The 27,261-nt window shown below is 44.4% G+C and overlaps 1 protein-coding gene across 1 annotated transcript; it reads left to right on the top strand.

The window, feature by feature from the left end:
- olfml2a (olfactomedin-like 2A) lies at positions 1 to 26,197 on the top strand. Its single transcript, XM_030105659.1, has 8 exons — positions 1 to 241; positions 12,492 to 12,755; positions 13,895 to 14,002; positions 14,086 to 14,262; positions 15,655 to 15,901; positions 19,303 to 19,617; positions 20,830 to 21,015; positions 24,084 to 26,197. Exons 1-8 carry the CDS (start codon positions 173 to 175, stop codon positions 24,686 to 24,688), a joined length of 1,971 nt encoding a protein of 656 aa, XP_029961519.1. The 5' UTR covers positions 1 to 172; the 3' UTR covers positions 24,689 to 26,197.
- The last annotated feature ends 1,064 nt before the right edge of the window (positions 26,198 to 27,261 follow it).

Genomic DNA, 27,261 nt, shown 5'->3' with positions numbered 1-27,261 from the left:
ACACTCCACATCCAGCCCTCCATCCATCCAAACTCACACGCTCACACACATGTTGTCGTGTGAAGTGGACATGGAGTTCAAATAGGAGCAGCACTCCACTGTTACTGCAGAGACTGTCGCTTTGGATTTTCCTCTCACTTTTACGCACGCAGAAGAGATTTCTTTTGTAAAAATGTGGAAATACACCAACTTGTTTGCCTGCCTGCTGGTTCTGTGTAAGGATGCATCCTCTCAGAGTAAGGTAAGAAATCGCCACAGAAACGCATTTTACTCTCTCTTTATTTCTCCTTCTCCCGGCTGCGTTAACCTCAACTGTTGCGTCACGCTCAATGCTGCGCTCAGCTTCACCTCCTTCATCATGTTCCGGTCACGGTGCCTCTGCTTCAGACAAATAAGGGACTTGACCCGGCACCTCGCACTTCCCGCTCCCGCAGACCTCTAAATTTTCTGTCTAAGGCCGGCAGATGGCTCAGGTTATGTGTCATTTTTGCGAGTCGGAGTAATCCCCTCAATGAGGGGCTTCCGTGTGACATGCGGGGTAACCATGGGGGCCAAATTACACCTCCAGGCGGTGCCAGCAGGGTGCGGGAGCGGGGTGGCGCTCAGTGGGGTAAAGGTAATATCTGACTGCCCGCTGTTTGTACAGCTGCTGGACTACAGTAACCCCTCACTCTCCCTCAGACTCATCCGAGAGAGAGAGAGAGAGAGAGAGAGAGAGAGAGAGAGAGAGAGAGAGAGAGAGAGAGAGAGAGAGAGGCTGGCACAGGATAAAACACATGTACACTTTTTGTCTGGTCTGGACTCAATCAGTAGAAATCCTGCAGGACGGGCATCAGTCGGGATATTCAAACAGCCCAGCATCAGTGTACCAGTAAACCTCTCAAGTTCATGCATCAAAAACATAAGTTACAATCACTGTTCATGAGTGATACACATTTATATCCAGTAGGACTGACTGAGATCAAGATTTCTGCATGCATCATGCATTAATTGCAAAACGCCTGATAAGCATTGAGAACCTGTTGTGTTAGTTTACGTGCAGGCTTCATGTTTTTGCAGAGTTTTACGTTTTTTAATATTATATGAAGAAATGTTTTAGTCAGCTGGGATAAGACACCAAGAGGGAGAGGGATGTTACTAATGCAAAGAATCAAAAACAGGACTACATATCCTGCATGTTAGTACAGAAAGTGTGTAACAGATTGATTGTGCTTTGTCACACTTTTTTAAATTTTCACACAAACACACTCCTCTCAAACTTCTCATCTTTAGTATTTAATCAGTATGTGTTTATTGGCATGAATGCAAAGGCAGAAATGCTGAAGTTGGTTAAACTGTTCTTGAATGATAGAAAGGAAATGTATCAAATCTAAAGGCTGTGGACTGACAGCCGGCCTGCTGATCACGAAGAGAGGTTTAAGAAAGAAGCACATTTTTTTCTTTTAACAGTTTTTCATTTCCTGATTTAATGAGTAGAGTAGTTACTGTATTAGTTGCTGAAAATGTAATGCTAGTGGAGGCAGTGGTGGGGCAAGGGCCCTTGGGGGCTACAAGCAAGAATTCATCGGGCCCCCACCTCATCCGTGCACACTGAAAAAAAAACTTTTTTTGCACACAGTTTGCACCTAGCAGGGGCCCCCTAAAAGCCGGGGCCCCAGGAAAATGCCTGGTTTGCCTGTTGGCATGCCGGCCTCTGAGTGGAGGAAGATGCTCTACAATCTGGATGATGGCTGAAGTTACATCAGGACAGGACTGAGTCAGTCCAGGATCAGCGAGGCTCCTCCTGCTGCAGGCAGACAGGAGTTTAAAGAAGTAACTATGAAGACGGCAGCGTCTGCACACAGGACGAGACAGCAGCTTGACGACTGTTTTCACAGACAACAACACTAACGAGTAGCGAGCTAACGTCAACCTCAGCGACTGTCACCGACTTCAGAGTAACAGTCAGACACGGCAAATAACACTGCCGCTTGTTCCTAATGCTGATATTCAGGTGCAGCACAGCAGGGCATTCCCCACATGTGAGGAGGGCGCGTGCGTGCGTGTGTGTGTGTGTGTGAGCGAAGTTCTTTGAATTGTGCATATTTGTTGATTTATTAATAACCTACTGCATCATTTGAATTTCACTGGATAAGTAAATAAAAACTAAAACACTCACACACCTCAGGGAATCAAACCAGACCACACACACACACACACACACACACACACACACACACACACACACACACACACACACACACACACGAGCCCAGTGCAGATGGTTATAATAGGGCGTGCCACTGCTGAAGGCACAATTATGCACTTTTTCTATCTGAATCTAAAACAGCAGTTTGGTGTGGAAGCAGATGATGCAGCATCCTCTCCTGCACACCTGTAATGAGACAGAAGCCTGACTGTGGGCCGCCGATCCGCCGATCCGCCGAGCACTCCTCAAATGAACATGAAACACCTGGAAAGTCTGCAGATCCAGTCTGGAACAGCAGCGACCAGCTCAAACTCTGCTTTTGACGGGCTTTTGGCGCCACTGCACGAGCAGACAAGTATGCGATGCCAGAACGGTGTAGCAAGGCATGTTGTGCCCAAGTATGGGCAGAACTGAGCTGTAGCCTGAACCTGTCTGACTCTTTTTGACTGTCATCAGTCATGACATAGCGATGGAAATATGTAATTCTTGAAAAGGGTAATTGTTGAAATTGAGCTTGAGTGACAAATTTAACACTCTACACGTCTGAAGAACAGACTGCTGTTTATTCAATCATAACTACTAACATTTCCTTAAAAAAGTAGCCCTGCTGCCCCTAGAGGGGATTTTTAGCATTAGTTTGGTTTGGTTTCCTCCTACAGGCCAAAAATTTCCACATGAGGTTAATTGCTTATCCTAAATCACCCCATTGGTGTGAATATGAGTGTGTGCTGACGTCCGTCTCTGTGTGTTTGACTGGAGACATTGTCCAAGGTGTATCACCCTGCTCAGGACGAAGCGGTTGAGAAGATGAACAGATAGATGGATGGGACTTTGTGACAGCATTGCAAAAATTACTCTGGCCCAAAACACTTCGTTTTTGCATTTTTGTTTCAGAAAGCGATTTCCGTTTCCACAGAAACTGAGCATGATGTCGTCAGCCTGCCACGTCAGGAGTTGGTGCTATTGTTTGTTTTTGTAATGAAACCACACACACATGCATCCAGAGAATACAACGATATAAAACATTTAAAACATCAGTAAAATCCATTAAGAGCTACAAAACCAAAATACTTTTTTTCCCTTCTTAAAAGACTCAACGATACACTCCTCGTCAACTTGACTTCCTTGGAAAGTTTGAGCAAAAACAGAGATGTGGAGGGCTTCAGGGAACAAGATGGAGAATCAGTGGGTTATTGGGATGGAAAGAAGAAAAATCCAATCCAAACAATTAAATCCAAAACAAAGTAGGAGACTGGAAATCCTCTCATGCAGCGGCAGCGGCGGTCGCAGCCAAACTGGTGGCGGTGGTATTAATGGGGGACAAAGCCTGCTTAGCAGAGGGCAGGCGGGGCACCGGAGGGCGGCGTGGGAACCGGCGCCTGCACCTGCTTTTTGTTTTGGTTGTAAACAAACCCCGAGGACAATCGGCTCGGGGTCGTCCGGGGGTCGGAGCGAAGAAGGAGGCGGCCGGCGGAGACGTCGGCGTGGAGGCTCAGACGCCGTCTGCCGCCGTCCGGTGAGAACCGGCCGACCTGCAGATGCCGTAAGGTGCGAAGTGACACTCTGTCATGCCATATTGTGCCAACAAGCCGGGGTTTAATTGGGGATGTCACTCCGGGTCAACGTGAGCGGTCTGCACCGAGCCGAGCCTCCGTGTTTGTGGTCAAACCGAAGCTGCAGAGGTGGGTGACAGGTGAAGTCCTCATCCGGCGCCCGGCCTCGGAGGAGCAGGTCAGCCTTTTCCACACGACCCGCAGTGTGCAGCGCTGCACGTGACGCCGCCTGACCGTGGTAACAAGCAGCAGCACGGCTCCATAGCTTCAGTCTTTGAGTTCTGGCACACTTGGAGCGGGTTGCGCAGCAGGGACAAAGTTTTCTCCCTGGTTCGAGTCCAGGTTGACCCTGAAGGGTCCTCTGTGTGGTTTAACTGTCCAGTTTCCTGACAGTGTGAGGCTGATTGATGTTCAGGTGTGACAGTATTTCAGGTAAAGAGATCTCAAGGTTCTTCCAAACACTGAATTATTACAACAGTCTGGATGCATTTTTGCCCCAACAGCGAGAAAATGAGGCCTTTTTATTAACTGGAGCTTGAGTTTTTCAGCCAGATTACAGAAACGTTTTTTTTTTTTTTTTAAAGAATGTATGTTTTGCTATTCACTCAGTATCCTCTGGGATCGGCTCCAGCTCCTCGAAACCCTAAGAAGGGTCACAGGGGTTTAAAGAGGTGACTGGATGTTCAGACTCTACACATGAAATCTTTTGTGTTGTGCAGAAATGACAACACAGTCCCACATTCATGCATTATGCTCCACTCCTTTGCTAAATTGTTTTTTTTTTTTTTAATCTATAAGACATCTTCCTCTTCCTTTCCTGCAGATCACTTATTCTTTAAGACCTATAAACAGATCAGTTTCAGGCTTTAGTTTGATACAGAGCCGGTGCTGCTCTGATCACAGTATTTGATCAATGCTAAGCTAAACAATCTGCATCCATGGATTAATAAACCCTGGGAACAGATCACTCAAACATCACCAAGATCGTTTTGCTTCAATGTAAAAGCTTGTTGAAGGATTTCTAATAACAATCCAACTTGGTCGTCTGTCCATATGAATGTCCGTGTTCTCCCGTTGTTAATGTTTAGAGCACATTGTTTTCTGCAGGCATGAGTGTGTCTTCATTACAAATTTTCAAAACGTTGCCATGTGAACATGAAACCCCCTGCTTCATATGTGGTCCCACGCTGTGCAGCCCTTATTATATAATTTACTCAAGCAGCACAAAATCTGCAGTTATTGCATTCAGCTGTCATAATAAATAAGGAATCTGCCCTTGCTTGTTCTGAAACGTAGCCACAGTCCCAGTGTTTTAACTGATTGGTATCATATTTATTGGTACTCTTTGCTTCCAAATGTTTAATAGTTTAACAGGTTTGTTCAATAAATGTTGTTTATCATGACGTGCAGGATCTGTGTCACAGACCAGTTTCGAAATCTGGTTTTTGTCAGCTGCAATAAACATCTGCAGGAGAAAAAAAAAAACTCTTGAAAAAGCCATTCCACACTTGTTTGAAGCCACCAAACACACACTAATAATTAGGGACACGTCTCTCTGTGCTCACGAGTGAATCATTGAAGTGTGTGGCTTTCATTAGGGAGTCGCACTGACAGCTTGATTTGCAAGCGTTTTCTTCCTAAAACACATTAATGGCTCTATTTGTTGGGAGGAAAAACAATCAAGTGTGAAAATCTGTAAAAACATCAGAGTGCTTTAATCCAGTCTCACATGGGTAATCCATTTGTTGGGTCTGTGTGAGAGAGAAGCCGACGTGTGGGAGACCTCTCTTTCAGTTTCTGGTTGTGCTGTGTGCCGCAGTCGTGGTTCAGAGGGGATCCGAACACATAAACAGACTCAGCAGGAATGTAGCTGTGTACCCCCAAAAGCAGCGAGTGCTCGATACACTTTGTGTTGGGCTAATTAACATCCCCGTGCTAACGCCCGACGTTTGGCCGTCTGAGCCGCTGACCCCTCGGTTCATCTCCAGACTGAGGGCTTTAATGAAATTCCTCCTTTGTACTCGGTTAATCTTTACAGTGGCACAGTAAGACTGTTTATCATAAGCGCCGCTAATTAGATTAGAAATCAGGCGGGCCCTCCGGGCTGGAATGCGGCCGAACTTTTTAGTCTTGAGTGCCTTTGACAGGAGATGATGTGGATTTTAAAGGGATAGTCCGTCCTTTAAAATCACAGGCTGAAGACTGATTTGCAGCGGTGTTTGCATTGGGGTTTTTTAAATCGTGCATTGTTTGAAAGAAAGAGAAGGAGCTGCAGCTCCGACGTGTGCAGAAAACACCTGCCTCCGCCACCGCTCACATGTCCCAGTGACCAGCAGCTGGCCAGCAGTAAAAACAGAGGATATCCTTGTTTACTTGGACACGGCTGCACACACAACGGGTTGAAGCACGAGCCCATGCATGGCGACAAATGAAGGCAGCGAGCCGCCTTTTCTGCAGCACATTGAGTGTTTCTAACAATCCGGAGCAGAACTTGGCTTTAGCTGCATGACTGTCAGGGCGCGTTAGCTCCTGAAGGCTGCAGCCGTGGATCTAATAGCGCTCGCCGCGGCACGCTAGCTCTTTTCCTCCCAATGTGCAGACGGGAGTTCCTACTTAAGCCATGTTGCTCTTGACCTGACTGCAGCTGAGAGGTCAAAGTTCACAGCAGAGCTGAGTCCTGATGTGTAAGACCTAACATGGAACGTGAGTCCTTTCATTGGAGCGGCTTCAGAGTCCTGAGACAATCTTTCTAATAGTTTAACGACAGACTTTTTGTTTTGTAGCCTTACGCTGTGATTTGTGATCAGTGTAATAGCAAGTAGAGTGGCTGTTTATTTGAAGTGTTGTGTTTTTGAATTTATTGGAAGTGAGACACATTGTGGACAAATTTAACAAAGTCACAGATCATAATTGACAATCTGACTCTGAGTACACATCCAAACCATCCAGAAATTGGCCATCAGCAGCGGCTATAGCGTAGCTTAACTCTTCATTTTGTTTTAGTGTGATAATTACACAACGGTGTGTTTGGACCAGGATGGGGGCCTGAGAGGACTGCCGGCAGGGCAAATGTAAATTTCCCCTCGTGGGACTAATGAAGGCATCATTCATTCATTCATTCAAATACAAAGCTAACGTTACTGTAGCTCAAAGCACTTTGAGAAACAGCTTTATGCCACTCCTTTTCTGAAGTCTAATTAAAGTAGGATGTAAAAGAAGGAATGACGGATTAGAGCCTCTGAACTTTAATGAATGACAACAGGAAACATTGGTTGTGCTTTGGGAGTCATGACAATGATGTTTGAAGTCATTTAAAACTCAACTTGGTTAGAACGGGTCCCAAGGTGGAAGTTTTTTAAAACGAGCCAAGGAAACAGGGTTGAAAAAACGCCACTGACATGTAAATGGATATAATTTTCAAAATGTTGTCACGTGAACACCAAACACTTCTGAAATGTTGACTTTTCACTTCATTGTACAAACAGAACCTAAGAGTGGAGGTAATCCAGGGACAATGTTTCTTGAAATGTGTCCAAATATTCCAATTTATGACCAGATTGTTGTGTGTATACAAATCTTGCATCATCTTAAGTGGCTTCAGAGACTCCCTAAAGGGTCGTCTGGTTGTGATCTGCTGTCGGGCAGCAAAAAAAAAAAAAAACTTTAGTAAGCAGCTGAAACTTGAAAGCAGAGCTCATATATTTCCTGATTTAAGAACCTAGATGATGTGGAGCACAGCGCCATTCACCCCATCTTGATTGGGTACAGAAGTGAAAAAACCTTAATGAAACAGAAGATCTTCCGTTTCATCAATAACCTGCAATTAACTACTTTTTATGCATTGTTCCATTGAGAAATTTACACATTTTTTCTCTAAATGTGGTTGTTTGTACTTTCACTTTGAACCTGGAGCTCAGTCCAGTGACTTGCTGAAGGTTTGACTCGTTTCCTCCAAGCTGACAGCTAAATTTGATAAGGTACTGCTCAAGATCAAGAAAGATCTCCCAATCAAGCCAGAGCGCATGGAATGAAGGTAGCCGCTCTCTGTGCAGCACATTGAGTGTTTCTAACAATCCAGAGCCGAACTGGGGTTTAACTTCATTACTGTCAGGGCGCGTTAGCTCCTGAAGGCTGCAGCGGTTGATCTAATAGCGCTCAGTGCGGCACGCTAGCTCTTTTCCTCCCATTGTGCAGACATGAGTTCACTTTTAAGCCGCGTTCTTCTTGACCTGAAACTTGACTGCACTTGAGAGGTCAAAGCTCAAAGCATGCGTTAAATACTTGGTACTTTTAATTATTAGCACGCTTAATTGTGTTGCCTGTTCTCATGCTGGTAGGTCAGCCTGGCGGGAGATGCTGGACGGTCAGTTGGACATAGCAGCACATATGATTTGACAGGAGGAGGAAGCAGCTGCTCTGACTGACCGAGGAATTCAGGGTTTCCAAGATCAGCTACTGCCAAATCGTCCTATTTGCAGAAAAGCCTGCAAAGCCAATGGTTTAGTCCTTCTTGACCAGACGTCAAGCACCAGAGCAGATCAGTGAGGAATTCCTTTGACCTCTCAGTTTTCGGCTGATCTTGCTTTGCACAGGCTGGCGTTGGGCTGGAGCTGAACAATGCGGCTCAGCGGGGCCGTAGCCATAGCCTGCACGAAAGAAGTTTAATCTGCTAATCCACTCTGTTTTCATGTGGCTGTTGCATTTGTCAACCTGCTGCCTTTTCGCTTGACACGGGTCAGGATCGGCTGGGCTCCGCACACAGGAGTCCTGCCCTGCCTCCGACCCCCCTCCCCAGTTCGTCTGCCCTAACTGATGGGAGAGTACACCGGCCAAGGCTCCGCACCGTCCCCATCCCTCAGCCTGCATTCCTTCACTAATGAGACACCAACTCTCCCTCCTTTACCTTCTCTCAGCCTGCAGCTGCACGGACAGGAGACACCAAAAACTGCCTTTATGTCCGAACAACGGCAAGCAATTCTTCAAGACAACATCAAAAATAAGACAACAAACTACAGATACCCAAAGACCCTGACTCCTTCATTTATTATGGCTGTACATTGTAACATGTGTTATTCATTAATGCTATATCACATCTAAAGATGCAGTTCATCAGTCTCGAGATATTTGCCAAAACACCCAGATTTTAAAGCTGAATTATTGAAATGATGGCAACGACAAACTATTATTTTATTTAATTGTTATTCAGGTAAATACGTAGTTGTTTATTAGAACACATAACAATAGTATAATATATAGTTGTTTTGTCTGTTAATTGCCAAAAATTTGAAAAACATTCTCTATAAAAATCCATAAACCACAAAATACTCAGTTACTTGTACTGGAGGAGTAAAGGAGCCTGATGGATGGATGGATGGGTGTATATAGTTGGGTGGATGGATGTCTTGATGAATTGATGATGGCTGGATGGGTGGAGGAATGTATGGAAGATAGATGGATGGATGCTAATGATGAAAGGATGGATGATGGGGATGGATGGATGTCAAACTGAGTGGAGGTCGTGGCTTCATGTCTTGTTGTAAACAGACGAGGTCAGAAGGTCGAAGGTCGGCGTGAAGTTGTCAGTGTCTTTCTAAAAATGTCAAACATGCAGTTTGAATTGTTACGTCTTTCTGACAGAGTTTCTTTTCAAATCTTGTCAATAGAGCAGTTCATCATCTGTCATCTGTGGTTGATGGTTTGATCCCCATCCCAGTCTGTTTATTGTTTTAAAGTGCCTTTGAGCAAACAAGCTGAACTTTCTCACACCAGCTCGCTGACATTTTATGGCAGCTGTTGGAACTGCTCGTAAAAGAGAGTGATCATGGAAAGAGGTTGTTGCTGAAACGGTGTAGTTGGCATGTCAGGCCCGACGACCAAGTTGGTTTGCTATTCCGGGTGACTGTCATCCTGTAAATTAACCCCCAAAATGCAATAAAAGTTGTGTTTTCATTTGCAAAAATTGTCACATAAACTCAGACTCCCTGTGTGTGAATGATGGATGAGCGAAGAAGATCACTGAGACTGCAGAAATGGTACATTGCTCTCAACAACCGAAGTATGTTTCCCGTCTTTCCTCCCAGATTCAGTCATTCGGGGTCAGAAACACATCTGATTGTTGAAGAATCACGGTGAAGTGATTCCACGTGTGCCCATCCTTCAGTTCATGGAGATCCCCAAATCTCAAATGACAGTGCAGACCTCCTCCCTCCAAAGATCGTGAGTCCGTCTGATGGGCTGAAATAACAGAGAAAAAAAACAAAACAGACAGTTGTAAGTCATTTATTCTTCGTGGCTGCACCTGTAGCTCAGTAGCTCTACTCCCATCCTGTGAATATTAGGAAAATGGCTTCAATATTGTCCAAGTAATAAATGTAATCATAGTTAATGGTGTCGTCGAGGAGTTCGTGCAAGTTATCCAGATCCAGCGAGCCGCAGAATGTAGAACAAAAGCTTAAAAACATGAGTGCTCCCAGAAACATGGATGATTAAGCAGGCACTAATGTGAAAAACACTACCATGCTCCTGACTAGCTAATGAAAGAAATTAAAGGAATTATAAGAACGTGACTCATCCTCGTTTTACTGCTTGCATGTGCTCAATAAAACCACCAACAGCCTACTTGCTGCATTCTGATTTCATGTGCAAACAGCTGATTCCCTCCAAAACTCAGCTCTTTTCTTTTGACCAACAGGAGGTGACATAGTGGATAAATTAACTCCTTCACCATTGGATTACAATTATTGTCATTTTCATGCGATCTAATACTTGTCAGGGTCCTGCAGATTCCTCCTGCACTCCAAAAACGTGCGTTTGAGGTGAAGTGATTACTGGAAGTGGCTGTGAGTGATGTGACTGCCTCTCTCTGGGATCGGCTACATGTCCTGGGTGTGACCTGCCTTTGCACATACTGAGCTGGATTTGATCACAGAGCCGTGCAACCTTGGCCGGGATGAAGTTGTAGGAAAGATGAATGGGTGGATGATGGACTGTTGATGCAAGCACATTGGAATTTTGTCCCAGTTTTGTCCACCCAGTTGACTCGTAGTTGAGTTAAGAATGGAGACTGTGGGCCTGATCGGCCAGCATGTAGCACGTTGTTCTCCGCACGGCTCAACTTCGCCACACGGCCAGTAAATCTGTGCGGCTGGATTCCTGTGTGAGAGTTCTCTCCACCTTTTGTTCGCTTGCACTTGTCTCTCAGAGGAAGAGCCTGGACTGCCGTGCCCCGCTTGGTGTTTATTAAGTGAGCCACAGCCGAGGCGTGCCAGCGCTCCTGTCATCGTCCGCCGCTCGATGCAGCTGAACGAATTATGTTTAGTCTCAGAGGCTTTCCTCTGAGTCACACTCGAAAGAAGGGAAGCATGCGGTTATTTTTTAAGATCACTTTCCTTCCCTTTCCTTTGTTTTCCCTACAACAATGAATGGATTTATTATTCATGGCCGTCCAGTCGGAGTGGGACTGGTGGAATAGATGACTGGAGCGCAGCTCCGGGTTTACACTGGGAGGAAGGAACTGTACAGTTTACCTTAAGAGTGAAACCGTCACACTTTACGAGCTTGAATCAATGTCTTCATGTGCGGGGTGTGATTTGTGTGTTGCTCAACAACAACTGAGGGAGGGGTCGATAAAATGAAAGGCTTTCAAATTAAAGAGCAGTAATTATTTAAATTAAAATGAATTCAATAGACAACTCAATTCAACTTTATTTGTATATCGTCAAATACAACACAGTTATTTCTGGACACTTTCAGAATCAGAGGAGGCGTTCTGCTTTGCCCGTTGGGGTCAGAACAATGCAGGACAGACACCGATTGTGAGGAAGGTTTCGGAATAGAAAGCAGGTTCACGCTGTGAGGCTGTGGTTGTGGTTCCCATCTGAAGCTCAACAGTCAGACTTTTTATAGTCAGTGTTAGTTTAGAACAGTGGAGGTCAGGAAATTACTGGAATAAAAAATGCTAGTCAGGTGGAGCCACCTACACACACTCTGTGCAGACTTATTTGCTTGCTTTTATACACACGAACTCACACACACACTGGATAACGGGCGTTTCTGTTTCCTTCCTGGTCGGTCTGGCAGTTATCGGCTCAGGTGACCTACATTTTCACGTTTATGGTTTTTTAATGGTGGGTTGCATTAAAATGTCATTAATTTTCATTTGTATCTATTTAAAAGAAAACAGAAAACATTCACTCTGGTATGTTAAAGAACAGGTTAATTGGTCGCCCTAAATTGCCCCGAAGTATGAATGTGTGAGTGAATGTTTGTCTGTATGTATATATGTCAGCCCTGCGACAGACTGGCGACCTGTCCAGGGCGTACCCCGCCTTCACCCACAGCAGCTGGGATCGGCTCCGGCCACCCGCGACCCCGAAAGGGAAGAAGCGCTAGAAAATGAATGAATGTTAAAGAACTAAACAGGCTGCAGACGTGTGTCTATGGACAAAAGACGACTTGATCGATTCAATTATTGATTATTTGCTTTGTGTTGAGCTGTGGGATGAGTGTGTATGTAGATGTGAGGGCACTCTGGGAGGCTGCCAATGAAACACAGTTATTGTTCTGAAGTGTTAACCCACCTGGGGATCATGAACCTTTAAAGGAAGTGATTTTGTCTCAGGTGGGTCGTGGCCTGTTACAGCTGTTTTCTGAGGCCGGCACAGTGAAGAAGACCTTCTAACAGTGGAATCGGGGCCTGAAAGAGCTTGAATTTTAAAAAAGAAATGTTTCCTCCTGTCTCGTTGGTGCAGATCTTCGGGGAGACCGAGCCTGTCCGCATGACGTCTGAAGGCTCGGACTGCCGCTGCAAATGCATCATGCGTCCCCTCAGTAAGGACGCCTGCCTGCGGCTGCGCAGCGGCAGCGTGCGGGTGGAGGACTTCTACACGGTGGAGACGGTCAGCTCCGGCTCGGACTGTAAGTGCTCGTGCACGGCGCCGCCGTCCTCCCTCAACCCCTGTGAGAACGAGTGGAAGATGGAGAAGCTGAAGAAGCAGGCTCCAGAGCTACTGAAGGTGGGAGACCAGCTTTTCAACCCTTTCATTTAATTAAAGCTCTAAAGTTTGACTGCGTCAGAAAATTCTATGAGAAAAGAGGCACTGAAAGCGGATTACATCAAGATTTGAGGTCAAGTCATTTTAGCAATTAGACTCTCATTACAGTGTTGGCCTCTTGTTTTTTTAAGCACTTATTAAGACAAGTTTAATCTCTGTAAGCCACAAGTTGGGTGCTGACAGCATTATTTTAACACTTAGCAAATTCAAGACTGTTGAGACCGCTGAACACACATTTCATGTATCTTAATATAAAAACACAACCGTCAGTAAGATGGAAATAGGGGAAAAAATGCTTGTATATTTTCAATTAAATCAACCACACTGTTATTATCCAAACCCAAACTGTCAGTGGACACTTTTTCTTTTACAGAGTCTTAGCAACTTTAAGCTCTTTTTTAATCTTCACTGCTGAAATTTTAACCTTCTTGGGAGGTCAGACTGCTCAACGAGCTACATTATGAACTGCTTTCTGCAGAACCAAACGCAGGAGGAGGAGACTTCCTGTTGTTCTGGTTGGAGAATAGAAGATAGAAGGGGAGAAAAGACTGGGAGAGAGATAGATGCTGCAGACATGATTGTTGGAGGAGGCTCCAGTTCATCCCATCCAGTTCAGTGTAGACCCTGCACAGACCAGCAGGCCCTCAGGGTGAAAAAGAAATGGAATGAAAGTATATTTAAAAAGTCATTCAAAGACACAATGAGCATTCTTCTCATTTGAAGCTCTTTCTTTCTCTCAGACATGTTTCTTGAAAGCATCAGCACACCTCTGGACATACCTCGAGCACACGTTAAATTTCCCCCATCAGGAGAAGCACGCTATGTACCATATGAAGCCCGGTCGCTCCAGATGTTTGATCCGACTCCACTTTCAACTGTAGATTAACCCAATAAATCTCTGACGACAGTGGAAAAAAGAACATTTCCAGGAGAACTCGGCCTGTCCTTTAAACCCAGCGCCCTCGGCCGTCTGTCGGCCGTGTGGAAGTCAATAGTGCCAATCAGGGTGAAATGTTGTGGGAGGGCTCTTCAGGGAGCAGCATGAAGCTGTCAGTCTGTGTTCAGATGCTGAATAACGCCTCTTCTCCATTTCTGAGCAGCTCCAGTCGATGGTGGACCTGCTGGAGGGAACCCTCTACAGCATGGATCTGATGAAGGTCCACTCCTACATCAACAAGGTGGTGTCTCAGATGAACACGCTGGAGGAGGTAGGGGAACCGGCCGTGATCCGCCGGGCGTGGGGACGAGGCGCGGGCGGAGGCGGAGCTAACGCCCGGCCGTTGTCTTGCAGACGATCAAGACCAACCTGACGCGAGAGAACGAGTTTGTGCGCGACAGCATGACGAGCCTCACCAACCAGTTCAAGAGGTACGAGAACTACTCCAACATCATGATGAGCATCAAGAAGGAGATCTCCAGCCTCAGCCTGCAGCTGCTGCAGAAGGACGCCTCCGAGAGCAGAGCGCAGGTCGGCACCGCAAACCACTCTCAGACCTCTGAGTTCTCTCACTGTGGAATCCTGGAAAATGTGGATGAAATGTCAATATTACAGTTCTGCTTTCATAACTTCCAACGCAACACAGGAGATGTTCCAGGAGCATGGGCTTAACCTACTATATGACAAATGGATTAGATGAGTCTGTTTCAAAGATATTTAGAACAAAAACTGAGTGAATCATTAAAAATTTAAAAAAGACTGCAAGTAATAAAGTATTTTTTCTTCTTCTCTATACTTCAGTAGGTTTTTCAGGTTTTATTGGAGTTTTTATTAGGGCTGTCAGAGTTAATGGCATTAATCAGAATTAATAATGTATTGCTGAATAAATATTAATTTTTATCAATAATTACAACTTTTTTCAGCTTGAAAACTGTATATTTATCATAAACAATGTATTAAGTTGGTCTACATGGGACTTTATTTTGAAAGAAAATCCAACAAGGTCAAAAAGGAAATTCCTTCTCTGTGTTTGATTCCCAATCAAAACACTCTGGTAAGAAATCACTCACTCGCAATGCTGAAATTTCAACAGTTAATTTAAATTAAACTGATGACCTAATCAACTGTTGTTTGGACTGATGATTGCTTTACACTCTGGGCTGAAAACTGCCTTGAAAAGCAAAACAACAGAATTCAGACATGCAATTTAAAGTTCTCAATTAATCACGATTAACTGCGGAACTCCTGCGATTAATTGCGATGACGAAAACAAATCTTTTGATAGCCCTCGTATTTCTTTTTCCTTTTTAAATAAAGTTTGGGCAGTTCTAATGTACAGTCTTTTGATTTTTGAATCAAGCAAAGTCTCTTGAGAAAACATTGAATTTCAATGCAAATATATTAGGTTTTGCATTTTGTAACTTCAGTATTGCGAATTCTGAGGTTATTTCTCTGTCTTGATACGTGCCTCATCCACCGTTCACACCTATTAAAAGTCTTTGATCCACTCTGCTTGGGGTTATAGGAGCGTATCGGTTTTCATGGGGAAGCTCTAAAAATGCTCGCTGAGCACCAAATGGCGTTCAGTTTGTAATAAGCTGCAGTCACAGAGAGTTCTGCTACTGAAGAGCTGGATATTTCCCCTCAGGAGTCAAGTTAAAAACAAAATGAGTCAGAAAAGTAGGAATTAAAAGCAGTATTGTTTTAGACTGATGGCAAAACCTTGAGAAATAAATCACAATGTGGAGAATACAGTTGAATCGCTTGAAATCTTTAAGAACATTGTAACACAAAGATTAATAATAAAATCCCTCGCATCATTCCTAGAAAACATCATTATAAAGAAGAAACATGTCCCTCATCACTTCAGGCATTTATATTCTGTCTGCAATAGAAGGTTTCCAGCTCTCCCTGTCTCCACAGGACACCACTGATGAGAAAACCAAGGAGGCCGTAAAGGTACCCAACAAGAAGCCCCCTGCAGGCAAAGCCCCTCCCAAACAGCCCAAAGAAAAGGTCGTCAAGCCCAAGAAAGACGTCGTTAAACCCGCAAAGCCGGTCAAGCCCGACCCGACGGCCAAGGCCAAGGCGGCGGGCCACCAGCCGGGCGTGGTGCGCGGCATCACCTACTACAAGGCCACCAAGACCGACGAGGACGAGCACAGAGGAGGTGAGCAGGTTTCAGCCACACGCTTTATTGTGCCGGCGTATTCATAGAAAGCCACGCTGTATGAGCTAAAGCCAACAGTGTGCTCGCACTTCAGCTGAGTGTGCACTCCCATCTGTGTGCGATCATCTGTGTGTGATACACTGTGGGTGTTGAAAATGATCCAAATTACTTTCTTCAGCCAACTCATCTGACCGTGCATGACACTTTGCTGGAGTGCATTCGCAGATCCTGGGTGTGGATCTTTCATTAAGTGGAATTAGCTTCCAATACAAGACTATTTATTGTCTTCCTGAGATTGTTGTTTTACACACATGTGAGGTTCGGCTATAATTGTGTTGCAAACTTTGCAATAAAACAGGGGAATCCATTGCTGGCACATCAGATCCCTGCAATACAGAGATTTATTCCACTGTTGTTCTTAGCAAAGCTGGCGAAGGCAGAACGTCATTGGAAGGAAATCCAAATCTTTTACTGGCAAAATACACGGCGCTGATGGAATGCTGCGTCAATGCAGCGTTGCCACGTCCATGACACGCCTCGGCTTCACTCCCCGGTAATGTGAGGGGACCCTCACCGGCACAGAGAAAACATCTCCTGACTCCTTCCAATCCTCTTTAAGTCTAGTTGAGTGAATAGGTATGCTGAGTTTGCACAGGGCACGCGCACACATAGCGCTGTCACGCCGCGTGTTCTGCTGGGTTCGTGAGCTGGAGAGGGCTCAGTCACCCCGGTCAAACCCGCCCAAGCCGTTGGGCTGCATTTCCATAATCTGGAGCAAAGAGCTGGATTCAAGCACCATTTAGACAGCGGGTTCAGGTGAAAATGGCAAACCTTTGTTAGGATTTAGAGTCACTAAAAATTACTTTGAAACCCTCCACTCTTCAGTTCTACACGCCTCCTTCCTATACACATTTGCAGACCAACAATAACAATCAAATAGCATGACTCCAGCGTGTTGGTACATTTACAACACCGTCATCTGCATAAGTGAGAACACAACTCTGTCCTGCAGCAGATACTGAGAGGATGTTTAAACCACAAAGGAAGGCGCTTTAAAGGAGCTTAAATGTTCATGTCACACTGCTCTCTGCATGCATGGGTGTTTAGTTGTAATAAAAAAAAAAAAGCACCAAATAGTGTGACATGCAAACTAAAGGATCTTCAGTGTATGTTGCCTTATAAACCTTTAGCCACTCAGTGAGGATTGATAAATGCCATCAGCTTCTTATCTGATCAATTATACCATTATGACCACCTGCCTGATGTTGTCTAGAGCCCTCCATTTATTCCTAATGCTCAGCCAACAGTGCTGCATTGTGTATTTTAACATTTCTGCAGAAGTTTGAGGTCTAGTACCTCATCTGTTGAATCTGACCACATGTGCCAACCTTCATTCCCCACCTGAATGGATGAGCCTGTCTCTGATTCAGTTATTTTCCTGCAGCAAGAGAGCAGTTTTGGTAAATTACTCACTAAGTCAATGTCAGAATCACTTAAATTCTAAGTTTTGTGCATTTCCCTGCTTGTAAGGCATCAACTTTGAGAACAAAATGTTCACTCGCTGCCTGATAAATCCCACTTAAAGGCATTGTGATAAGTGTAATTCCCTTCACCTGTCAGTGGTCATAATGTAAGGGCTGATTATTGTAGCCGTGGTTCCCACAGCACAGCTGGGGCTCAGTGGATCTTAAACACCTCTTTCATGCAACAGATTACTTCAACCTGTCATTACATAGCTGCAACAAAAAACCCGTATCAAGACAATTGGCTGCTGCACAACAGGAACCGCAAGGGTTAGTTTCAAGCCCTGATCATAGTCCAGGGTGGACGGAGCTAGCGGCTGCACCTTTGTCCAGATATGCTATAATCAGGGGTATCAGAACATGATGGAGGAAACAATAAGAAGATTTAATTCATTTGGGAGATAAAAATAGGAAACTAGTGTGTGCTGCCGTTCAGAAAGAACGAAGGCTCACTGATGTATAAAAAGACGTTCATGTGTCACGATACACCGAGATGGAAACAAAGATTAAATTCCTTTACCCATCATGTAAAGCTTGGAGCGGTCAGAGCGTGTAAACAACTGGCACAGTCTTCAAGAAAGTATTCAAACATCCTCATCACAGCATTAGAGGGCCTTTGATCTATATGGTAGTAAAGTAACAAAAGACGTAACAATCTGCGTCCCAGCTGCCTCTCTAAACACAGATGGACCTCGGACCGTTAACAATTAGATGATGTCTTCTTTCATGTTCCCTCGTTCCTTCAGGGAACGATGGTTGTCACAGATTTATCTCTCCAGTTTGATTTGGACGTTGATGTGACATTTAATTCCAAGAACATTTCATCAGACAATTTATGACTTTTATATATATCCTAGAACTATTAATTGTGCTATATCCGCTATGAAAATTGTTTGTGCGTGCCGTCACGAGGTCCATGTGCTCGGGGTATGTGTGCCTGGAAGATGCTCTGCTAATGCAGCGCTGCAGTGATCTCCACACTTCTGTCTGGCAGCGCTTAGCATCACCTTTTGATGGGCACGCTTTGATACAGCCTGCTGGATATTTACCAAAGGACCACAAGCGAGGATTACAGAAGATTACAGGATCCTGAATCTAGAAAGAAAAACAATGTTTTCACATGAATGGAAAGGGAAGCCGACCTTTATTCAAGGCTGGTAATGCTGCTCAGAGGTGGGGCGGCAACACGGGAATGCTCCTGTTACTGAGCTTTCATGTTGCTGGTCACTGAGTCAGGTGTAAACACAACTTTTTGAAGACGGCTCCTGAGGTGCAACTTTTTTGAAAATGCTCCGTCTCGGTGGACTGGACACTCTGCAGCTCTAAAAATGTTAATAAAAACTTTGAAAAACTGTCAACAGCCCACTGAAGCTTCCATACGAATCTCAAAATAATCACCTTCTCAATTGTAACACATCATTTTTGCAATTTTGTAATTTTTGTAAATCAAGTTGATTCTCTAAATCTGTATTTATTATTATTATTGCTACAGTGCTATGCCAGTGTTATAATGCTTTATAAATGTACTTATAATGCGTTATACAGGTATGCTTCAAGTAGTGTTACCCTATTGTGTTATTTGTTTTGTCTCTTAATTCCCTCTATTCAGATTTTATACTTCTGCCTTCTGCAGATTTAAATCTGTTCTTTCTTTTGTCTAAGTTTGCACCACAGCCAAAACAAAGTCCTTGTAGGCCACTTTACTTGGCAATAAACCCATTTCTGATTCTGATTCTTAAAAATACTCAATTTTGTGACCAAGAAGTAAAGATGGATTGTATACAGATGTAAAAAGGGAGCATTACTCTCTGTCTTCTCAGCCTCAGGACTGTGAGATCCCTAAAGTTAAAGGTTTCCTTCATTTGTCTTCCTCATCAGATCATCCTGCCAAAACCTACACGGTTCATCACGTCACAGAAAACCAGTCCGAGGACGGAGGAGCCGAAATCATCCTGGAAACGGTGGAGGCCACCACGGCCGAGCCCCTCGATACTACTGCAGCTCCCACTACAACCACCAGCACCACCACGACTACGACCACCACCACCGCCTTCACCGCCACCACCGCCGCCACCACGACGCCCACCACCGTCACCACGGAGAGCCCGCCGGCTACCGAGAGGCCGGCGCCGACCATCGTTCTGCTGCTTGATAATTCTAATAACAACAGTCGGCCCAGCCTCCACAGAGCAGGTACGCCAGCGCCGCCTTCAGGTCCCCAGTGGAAAAGGAGTGCAGGATGTAGGAGAGAGAGATAGTCCTTCTGTTGACCTGCACTCTTCAATAAAATCTAGATGAAGAAATAAGAAAACGACGACTCATAGTATTAATATTTTTTTCTTTTTTTTACAATACAGAGCAGAAGAGATCATTAACATATTTGCATTTAAGTATAAGTGGGGTGAATAACTGGTGAATAAATTACATTTATTTTACCCCCTCAAGCCATCTGTGGGTTTTTCACTTCAGCTCTGGTCATCATGCGTTTATTCCGTGATTATCTTTTTCAGTTTTCTTCATCACAGTAATAGTTTCTCGGCTTTTCTCCAGTACCTCACAAGTTTCTCACACACTTTCAACTCTTTCTGATCTGTTTCAGCCTTTTCTGCTACTTGACATTGTACTCACACTGTCAAATGGAGGTTTTTCTGCGCTGCAGTAGCAGCATTCTGCTGTCCTGCAGTGACATCTAGTGGTCACAGAGGGCATAACTAAGTTGCTTGTCATTATAAATCACATAATCAGCTGAACAACTAAATGGGACTAAAAGGGACTTTGGAGTCCAGAAAATACAGTAACTTGACTTTAAAGTAAGCTGTTTAACATATCCTACATCAGCAAGTACTGAAAATTAAAAGTACATTTTACTAATATTTTTAATTGACTTGACATAGGAAGGTAGTTTTTTTTCTGGAGGAAACCGTTAGAGCGTCCTCAAGCAGCAGATGTATACCCCAACCAGAACTTTCATTACCAATAAAGCACTTGTCCATATATCGTTTTTCACTCTTGCATTCAGTGGGAACATGCTGTTACCTGGCTGAGATGAACAGCGGTAGAGAAACGCAACTGTCAGTGAAATTTCCCTCTGAAATGTGTTTCCACTGACCAGCAATAAGGGAGAAGAGCCAAGTGAGGATTTGTACCTCCAACTTTAGCTTCAGAGGGACGTAGGACTCCGTCACTGCCTCTAGACCTGGTGCCGTAGTGCCTTCCCAGTGCCCTGCTGATAGTAAACTCTGTTTAGTTGCAGGCTGCAGCGACAGAAGGCCAATTTATCTGGATTAAAGCGTGTGAGCTCACACTGCCAAGACGTTTATGGCGTGAAATCGACTTAAGCGCCATGACAATGCAAGTAATTCTTTCCCAGGAATATACGTTGAGTGTTGTGTTGGATTCTTCCAGGGAAGATCCTCAGCTGCGAAGGGACTCTGGCGTCCATCGAGCAACCAGAAAAGCAGCACAGCTATGGGCGTAACGAGGGAGCCTGGATGAAGGATCCCCTGGCAAAGGACTCCAAGATCTACGTCACCAACTACTACTACGGGAACAACTTGGTGGAGTTTCGCAACCTGGAAAACTTCAAGCAAGGTACGCTTTAACTGCGTCGTCACATGATTGACTCATTTACACTAGATTTAGGCTACATTCACGGTACTGATCAATTTGATCGAGGCTTTAGTTAGCAGGAATGGTCGTTGCATTTTGGGTGTCTACACAACAATGGTGCTCAGAGCCACTGAAGATTCAGCTTTTTGAGAACGGCTCCATGGAAACGGTACAAACGTTGATACTGGGTGAGTGTGCTACCACCATAGTAAAGAGTTCTTCTGCACATACTCACTTGATGGACAATAACAACGGCAGCCCTTAGAGCGTCATGACTCCCACTCTAGTCGAGAATCACCGGGAATACTAATCCAACTTGGGTATCTCTCCATGCAGATGTCCATGTTAATGTTTATAGTGTATTGTTTGCTGTGGTTTTATGGTTTCATTTACAGACAAAAACAGCAGCCCAACATGAAAACCCAATGGCACCCCAACCTAATGGTCGCCCAACATGAAAACTACATCGTTTTCACAATGTTGCTGTGTAAACACAAAACGTTTCAAAAACGAAAAAGCGTTTTCACTCTAAATGTTGTTGTGTAAATGTTGGCTTAAAATGCCACTACCTACCCAACATATTGTTTTTTGGAATAACATCTGTGACATTGATTCATGCTGATCATCCATTGAGCTCTGTGAGATTGATGAGATCTCAGGAATGCAGGTCCTGGTGGGAAAATCCACTCCTTCCTCGTCCAAATCAACTGAGGAATTGGATTACACTCTCTAAGAGAGTTAAGATGATCTCCCCTTGGAGGGCTCGGCCTGTTGATCTAGATGTGTTTGGACAATGAGCTTGCTAAATGCACTTACATGTGAGGCGCCCCGCGGCGCCGTGGGCTCACAGCTGTGTGCGGATGACTTGCTATCTTGGTGAGTGGCGGTGATGCCTGCTGTTCCCTGACATGTGCTCTGGCCTTTCCTTTGAACCGGGCACAGCGGAGAGGGATTAAGAGTGTGGGCCGGCTCTCCGACGGGGCCAGTGTGTGTGTGTGTGTGTGTGTGACGGGGGTAGTTCTGCTGCACACTGTTTTTTTGTCCTTCACCGGCCTTCAGTCATCATCATCATTATCTAAGTCAGACTTCCTGAGGTTGGGAGGTTAGGATAGCAGATAGGATGTGATTAGAAAATGACACCTATGCTACAGAGTGCTGTTTGCTCAGGAGCGGACTCCTAAACAAACTGTGTCACTGTCACGTGTAGGCAGTGTGTATACAGTCTGGCATTGTAAAAACAGTGTCATTGGCTCGATGAAGGACATAATAACAGCCCAGCTTGGCTTACTCCACCTATCCAACTCATGATAAGCAAAGCATAACGTATGTCTCGCGCTGGGACATCCACCATGGTTCCTGCTTGTAGAACGTTTCTGCTTATGAAACGTCTGGCTGTAGATCGGACGCATAAATCCTGTTCACTGTGCTGAAGTGATTTTATTTTAAGGTAGATGCTTACCACATGTTGGCCTCACAGCAGCATCTCTCTGTTGTCTCGTGAGTCAAGGCCCAGTCAAACCATTCAATAACAACACTTGAAAATCATGCCCTTAACCATTTGTTAAATTTGTGAGAACAAGTTGTATCTTGAATATGTATATTATCATTGGCGTGATGTCAGATCCAAACATATCTTGAGTGAATTGTGAAATTACCGTATACCCAGAGTCCAAACTCTGAACTCTTCCAGATATCCTCACTTAAAAGGCTGTTGTGAGTTGATTTATTCAATAACGCATCTGTCGGCATCAGTTTTCCACTGTATTAGAATTTTAAAGAGCTGTTTTCATCAATCATTAGGGGTGACTGATAAGGAAATGACTCCTGATTAGTGAGAGGAGAGTGAAACAAGATATTTTCCTGATAAGAGTCTGGATGAAAATGTGAAGTTGAATAAATGAAGTGAATTGAAGAATCAGTTGTGAGGAGGCTCTCGCCGACTGACTGATTTCAGCAATCTTATCTGCTGCTACACCCTGTGGACGTGAGTTAGACTCCGGCAACACAATGGTTTCAAGTGAAACGCAAAATGTCACGTTTACCTGGCAACTTTTTTACAATATTCGTGTGGACAGACGACCAAGTTAGACTAATATTATGGTGACCGCTAACTGCAAAACTACCAAGTCCAGGAGAATATGGACTGAGGCTGCTTTCACACCACGATAGTCCAGGACACGGTTCTCTTTGGGAAGGAGGAGCTGAGAATTTTCATCCTTTCATCTGGTTTGGGTTGCTTTCACACTGCACCTTTGAAAGCAGACCAAACCACTTGGACAACGTCATGCAATGACAACAGCTGCTCGTTTGGGGGCGCTGTCACCCAAAACGAACATTGACCAGAGATGCATCGCCCTCTTGCGTTGTTATTGTCCATCTACTGAGCATGTGCAGAAGAATTTATTACTACACCCACACTATTTGACAAAAGACCAAGCAATATGAGGACATATTGATATATTGTCAATCATGATTATTTTATCGCTTCTCTTGTCTTACTTCATTCCTTCTGTTTAATTGTGTATTTACATGAAGCACCTGAAAGAAATAGTTTTATTTTTCTCTCTGGGGAATAAACTGTTCTGGTTCTGATTATCCGTCTTTTGTTTAGTACTGGTCATGAATTGATTTTGAAAGGCAGTTACTGTCAGATGGATTAACCATTCTCTTTGACGTCCTGATAAAAGGCAGTGCAATAAACCAGAAAACTATCCCTTTATGTGAAAATAATTGAGGCTGTGATTGTGTTTATAGCTGAAAACTGTCCTGACGTAGAAAATCCCTTCAGAAAACAATCCCTGCTCGGATGTGAGGTTTGATGAGAATAAGTCTTGACCGGTCCTAAATACAGTCTGGCTTACCTTGGATCATGCTGGAGGAGTCACTGGGGATAGCAAATACTTCAGGTTGTTGACCTTAATGGAGGCCAACTGCGTCAGAGCAGAAGCATTGATATGTTCAAAACAACAGAAAGTATTCTTTGGCAAATGGCTCGCCAGTGGTTTTTTTTTGCCAAATAAGCTGAAGTTAACATGATATTCTTGTTCCAGGGCGTTGGAGCAACCTTTTCAAGCTGCCTTATAACTGGATCGGCACGGGCCACGTGGTGTACAACGGGGCTTTCTACTACAACAGGGCCTTCACCAAGAACATCATCAAGTACGACCTGAGGATGCGATACGTGGCGGCGTGGACGCTGCTGCATGACGTGGTCTACGAGGACACCACCCCCTGGAAGTGGAGGGGCCACTCCGACATTGACTTCGCAGTGGACGAGAGCGGCCTGTGGGTGATCTACCCATCCATGGACTACGACTACAACCAGCAGGAGCTGATCGTCATCAGTAAACTGGATCCCGGAGACCTGTCCTTGAAGAAGGAGACGACCTACAGGACGGGTCTCAAGAGGAACTCGTACGGGAACTGCTTCATCATCTGCGGCGTCCTGTACGCCGTTAACGTGTACAACCAGAAAGAGGGTGAGGTGAACTACGCATACGACACCCACACCAACACCGAAGCCATCCCACGCCTGCCCTTCACCAACGAGTACGCCTACACCACCCAGATTGACTACAACCCCAAGGAGAAGGCCTTGTACGCCTGGGACAACGGCCACCAGCTCACATATCGGGTACACTTCCTCGACGAGTGAACCACAGACCAGTCCAGAGACGGCCTGCCGGATTGGCACAGACATAGGGAGAAGATCCTCAGTATTTGACAGCGCAGAAGCAGCCTTATTGGACGAAGCAGGACAACGGATGAACCTCCAGCAGCCTTCCAGTACCGATACATGCTATTGAAACCGCTGACCTCAAAATGTACCAAACAGACGTGACTCAACCGAGGCTTTGTGGCTGTATGACGTGTCCATATAGGTGAGCAGGGGAAATAGTCTCACAGGTTGAGTTAAAGTTTGAATCACTTTGCGTTCTTGCATTAATTGTCAGCTGGCTGGCTAGTTTTGGAGTAGGTTTGGAGTTTTTTTTTATGCATCATTGTATTTTCTGAGTGAGAGTGGTACACATCAGTCAGTCGGGAACTTTTTCCAAACAAAAGCTTTTTCTAGCTCCGGGTAGGTGGTAACTTATTTTAATATCATACATCATGTGCCTTCATGTAAACCGAAAGAGACATTGATGGAGAAAGAGTGTCTTTTATGCATTATCAATATAAAAACAATCCAGCATCCTGGTTGATAGTAGCTTTGACTAATATTTCTGAATACAAAAAATACAGTACTGACCTCAAAATGGCAAAAAGTCCAAACCTTTACCTGGAAAGTCTATAGTCCAGGACAATATGGACTGGGAGTCAGGAAAACACTGTTCTTCTTGTGCTACTACCACTGGTGCCACTGTGGGAATTTTTTTCAATGCTACTGTTTTTGTTAATTCTTTCCTTTTCAGCTAACGATGTAGCATAATCAGGCTTTTTAATCTTAATAGCTCCTTCCTTTCACCTTAACTCAACCGATGAGATTATTTCTGCCTTCACAGACATTTGCCATTCTTGTCCGTCAGCCGATGTTTCGCTTGTCCATTCACTCCATCCTGTCACCAAGCACTTTGACCATGGAACTGCTTTTGCTATTATTCCGGCCTCGTGATGCTTCCTGTTGTTTTTGTTTTAATTATTATTATTGTTGTTATTAATGCTGTTTTGGGGGATGTTTTGGATATAATATGAACTCAAAAACACAATGTACACAAGTTTCTAAGCTTAAAGATGTTTTGTTTTTGTATTTACATGAATTAATTTGAAAGTATCATATCATTTTTTCCATGCATATTTTGAATTATGCAGATTTTGTGATTAATAACATTTGCATAACCACTACATTTATTGTAATTTTTGAGTATTTGAACATTTTCACCTCAATGGAAATGAATAAAGAATCGAGGTGCAGTGCTCTGTTGACCTGATAGAAATCATCCACACTTTGAATTTCAGCTGTTTTCTGGGAAATTCTGGGAAAGTTTTTAAGACTCATGATCAGTGTTGGTCAATTCACTTGTAAATGGTAATTAGTTACTGATTACTTAACCAAAAAATTAATCCCTTACTTACCGATTACATATTTTCAAGAGTAATTAGTTACTTTATTACTTGACTTTCGTTTCAGAAACATGATGCTCAACCTGAAAACACTATAAAGCAATAAACCTCTCAGTCTAATCTTTTCCTTTCTGCATATTCTATCATATAAAGCTGAATCAAATGAAAGTGTCCTGATTACATTTTTTATTAGCTTTAATCTTTAAACATTCTGCTCTCGGAGGTTTATCTGGTGAGATTGGTTGCCACAGCGGACATGTTAGCCATAGGATTTCTTTCGAGTTTCACATTCTTATGCCGGCTTGCTTGCTGCTTGCTCAGGATTGAGGTAGTAATTCAGTAACAGCCTGCTTTCAGGAAAGTAGCAGTAATCTACTGCTTTTACTACTGTAATTCCTTACTTTACTCGCTACTTGAAAAAAGTAATCAGATTACAGTAACGTGTTGCTGCCCATCAGTGCTCATGATGAAACACTCGCACAGCATCATGACGTTTGGATCTTATGGATCTTTAGATCCATAAACGCATTGTTGAATTATCAGGAGTTTATTCATGACAGCCCTGCCAGCTGTAAGAAAGCAATTTGTTCAAGTTCGTCCGCAGAAATAATGTCATACAACGAAACACAGCACTCCAAACGAGCTGTGCATGTGTCTGTACCATGAAATCCGATTTCCATGACAGAAAGCATGTTGTGAGCCTCTTGAATCAATCCCAGTGATCCAGTCAGACCCAGAGGTTGGCAGGACTGGCAGCACTGGCCTGGCTCGGCTCGTGGTGAAGGGATGATGACCGGTGACTCAGATCTCCTGATTTCTGGATAAAGTAACTCACGAGCTGCGTTTAGCTGTCGGGTAAAGGTCGTCACGCTCTGCTTGAAGTCAGTCCCAAAATACACAAGGAGGAGCGCCGGGGTCGCATTAATAAGGGCACGGCTGCCTGCGCTCTGGCCGGGGATTTAAAATCTCCAAGTCCTGGTCCAAGTCCTCTAACCCAGAGCCAAGACTGGGGTGTGGCGGCTCGCTGCATGTGGTCTTCATTTGTTAGCTTCCCCAGTCTGTTTACAGCAGATTGGTTACGCCGCTTCTCGTCACATTACACCCAGATAATGAAGGTCGTTGATGAAGCTGAAGCGTGACGGCAGGCTGGCTGAGCGGCCAGTGTTG

This window comes from Salarias fasciatus, chromosome 12, assembly GCF_902148845.1.
Source record: "Salarias fasciatus chromosome 12, fSalaFa1.1, whole genome shotgun sequence".
Classification (NCBI taxonomy): domain Eukaryota; kingdom Metazoa; phylum Chordata; class Actinopteri; order Blenniiformes; family Blenniidae; genus Salarias; species Salarias fasciatus.
This window is presented reverse-complemented; position numbering and strand designations above follow the sequence as displayed.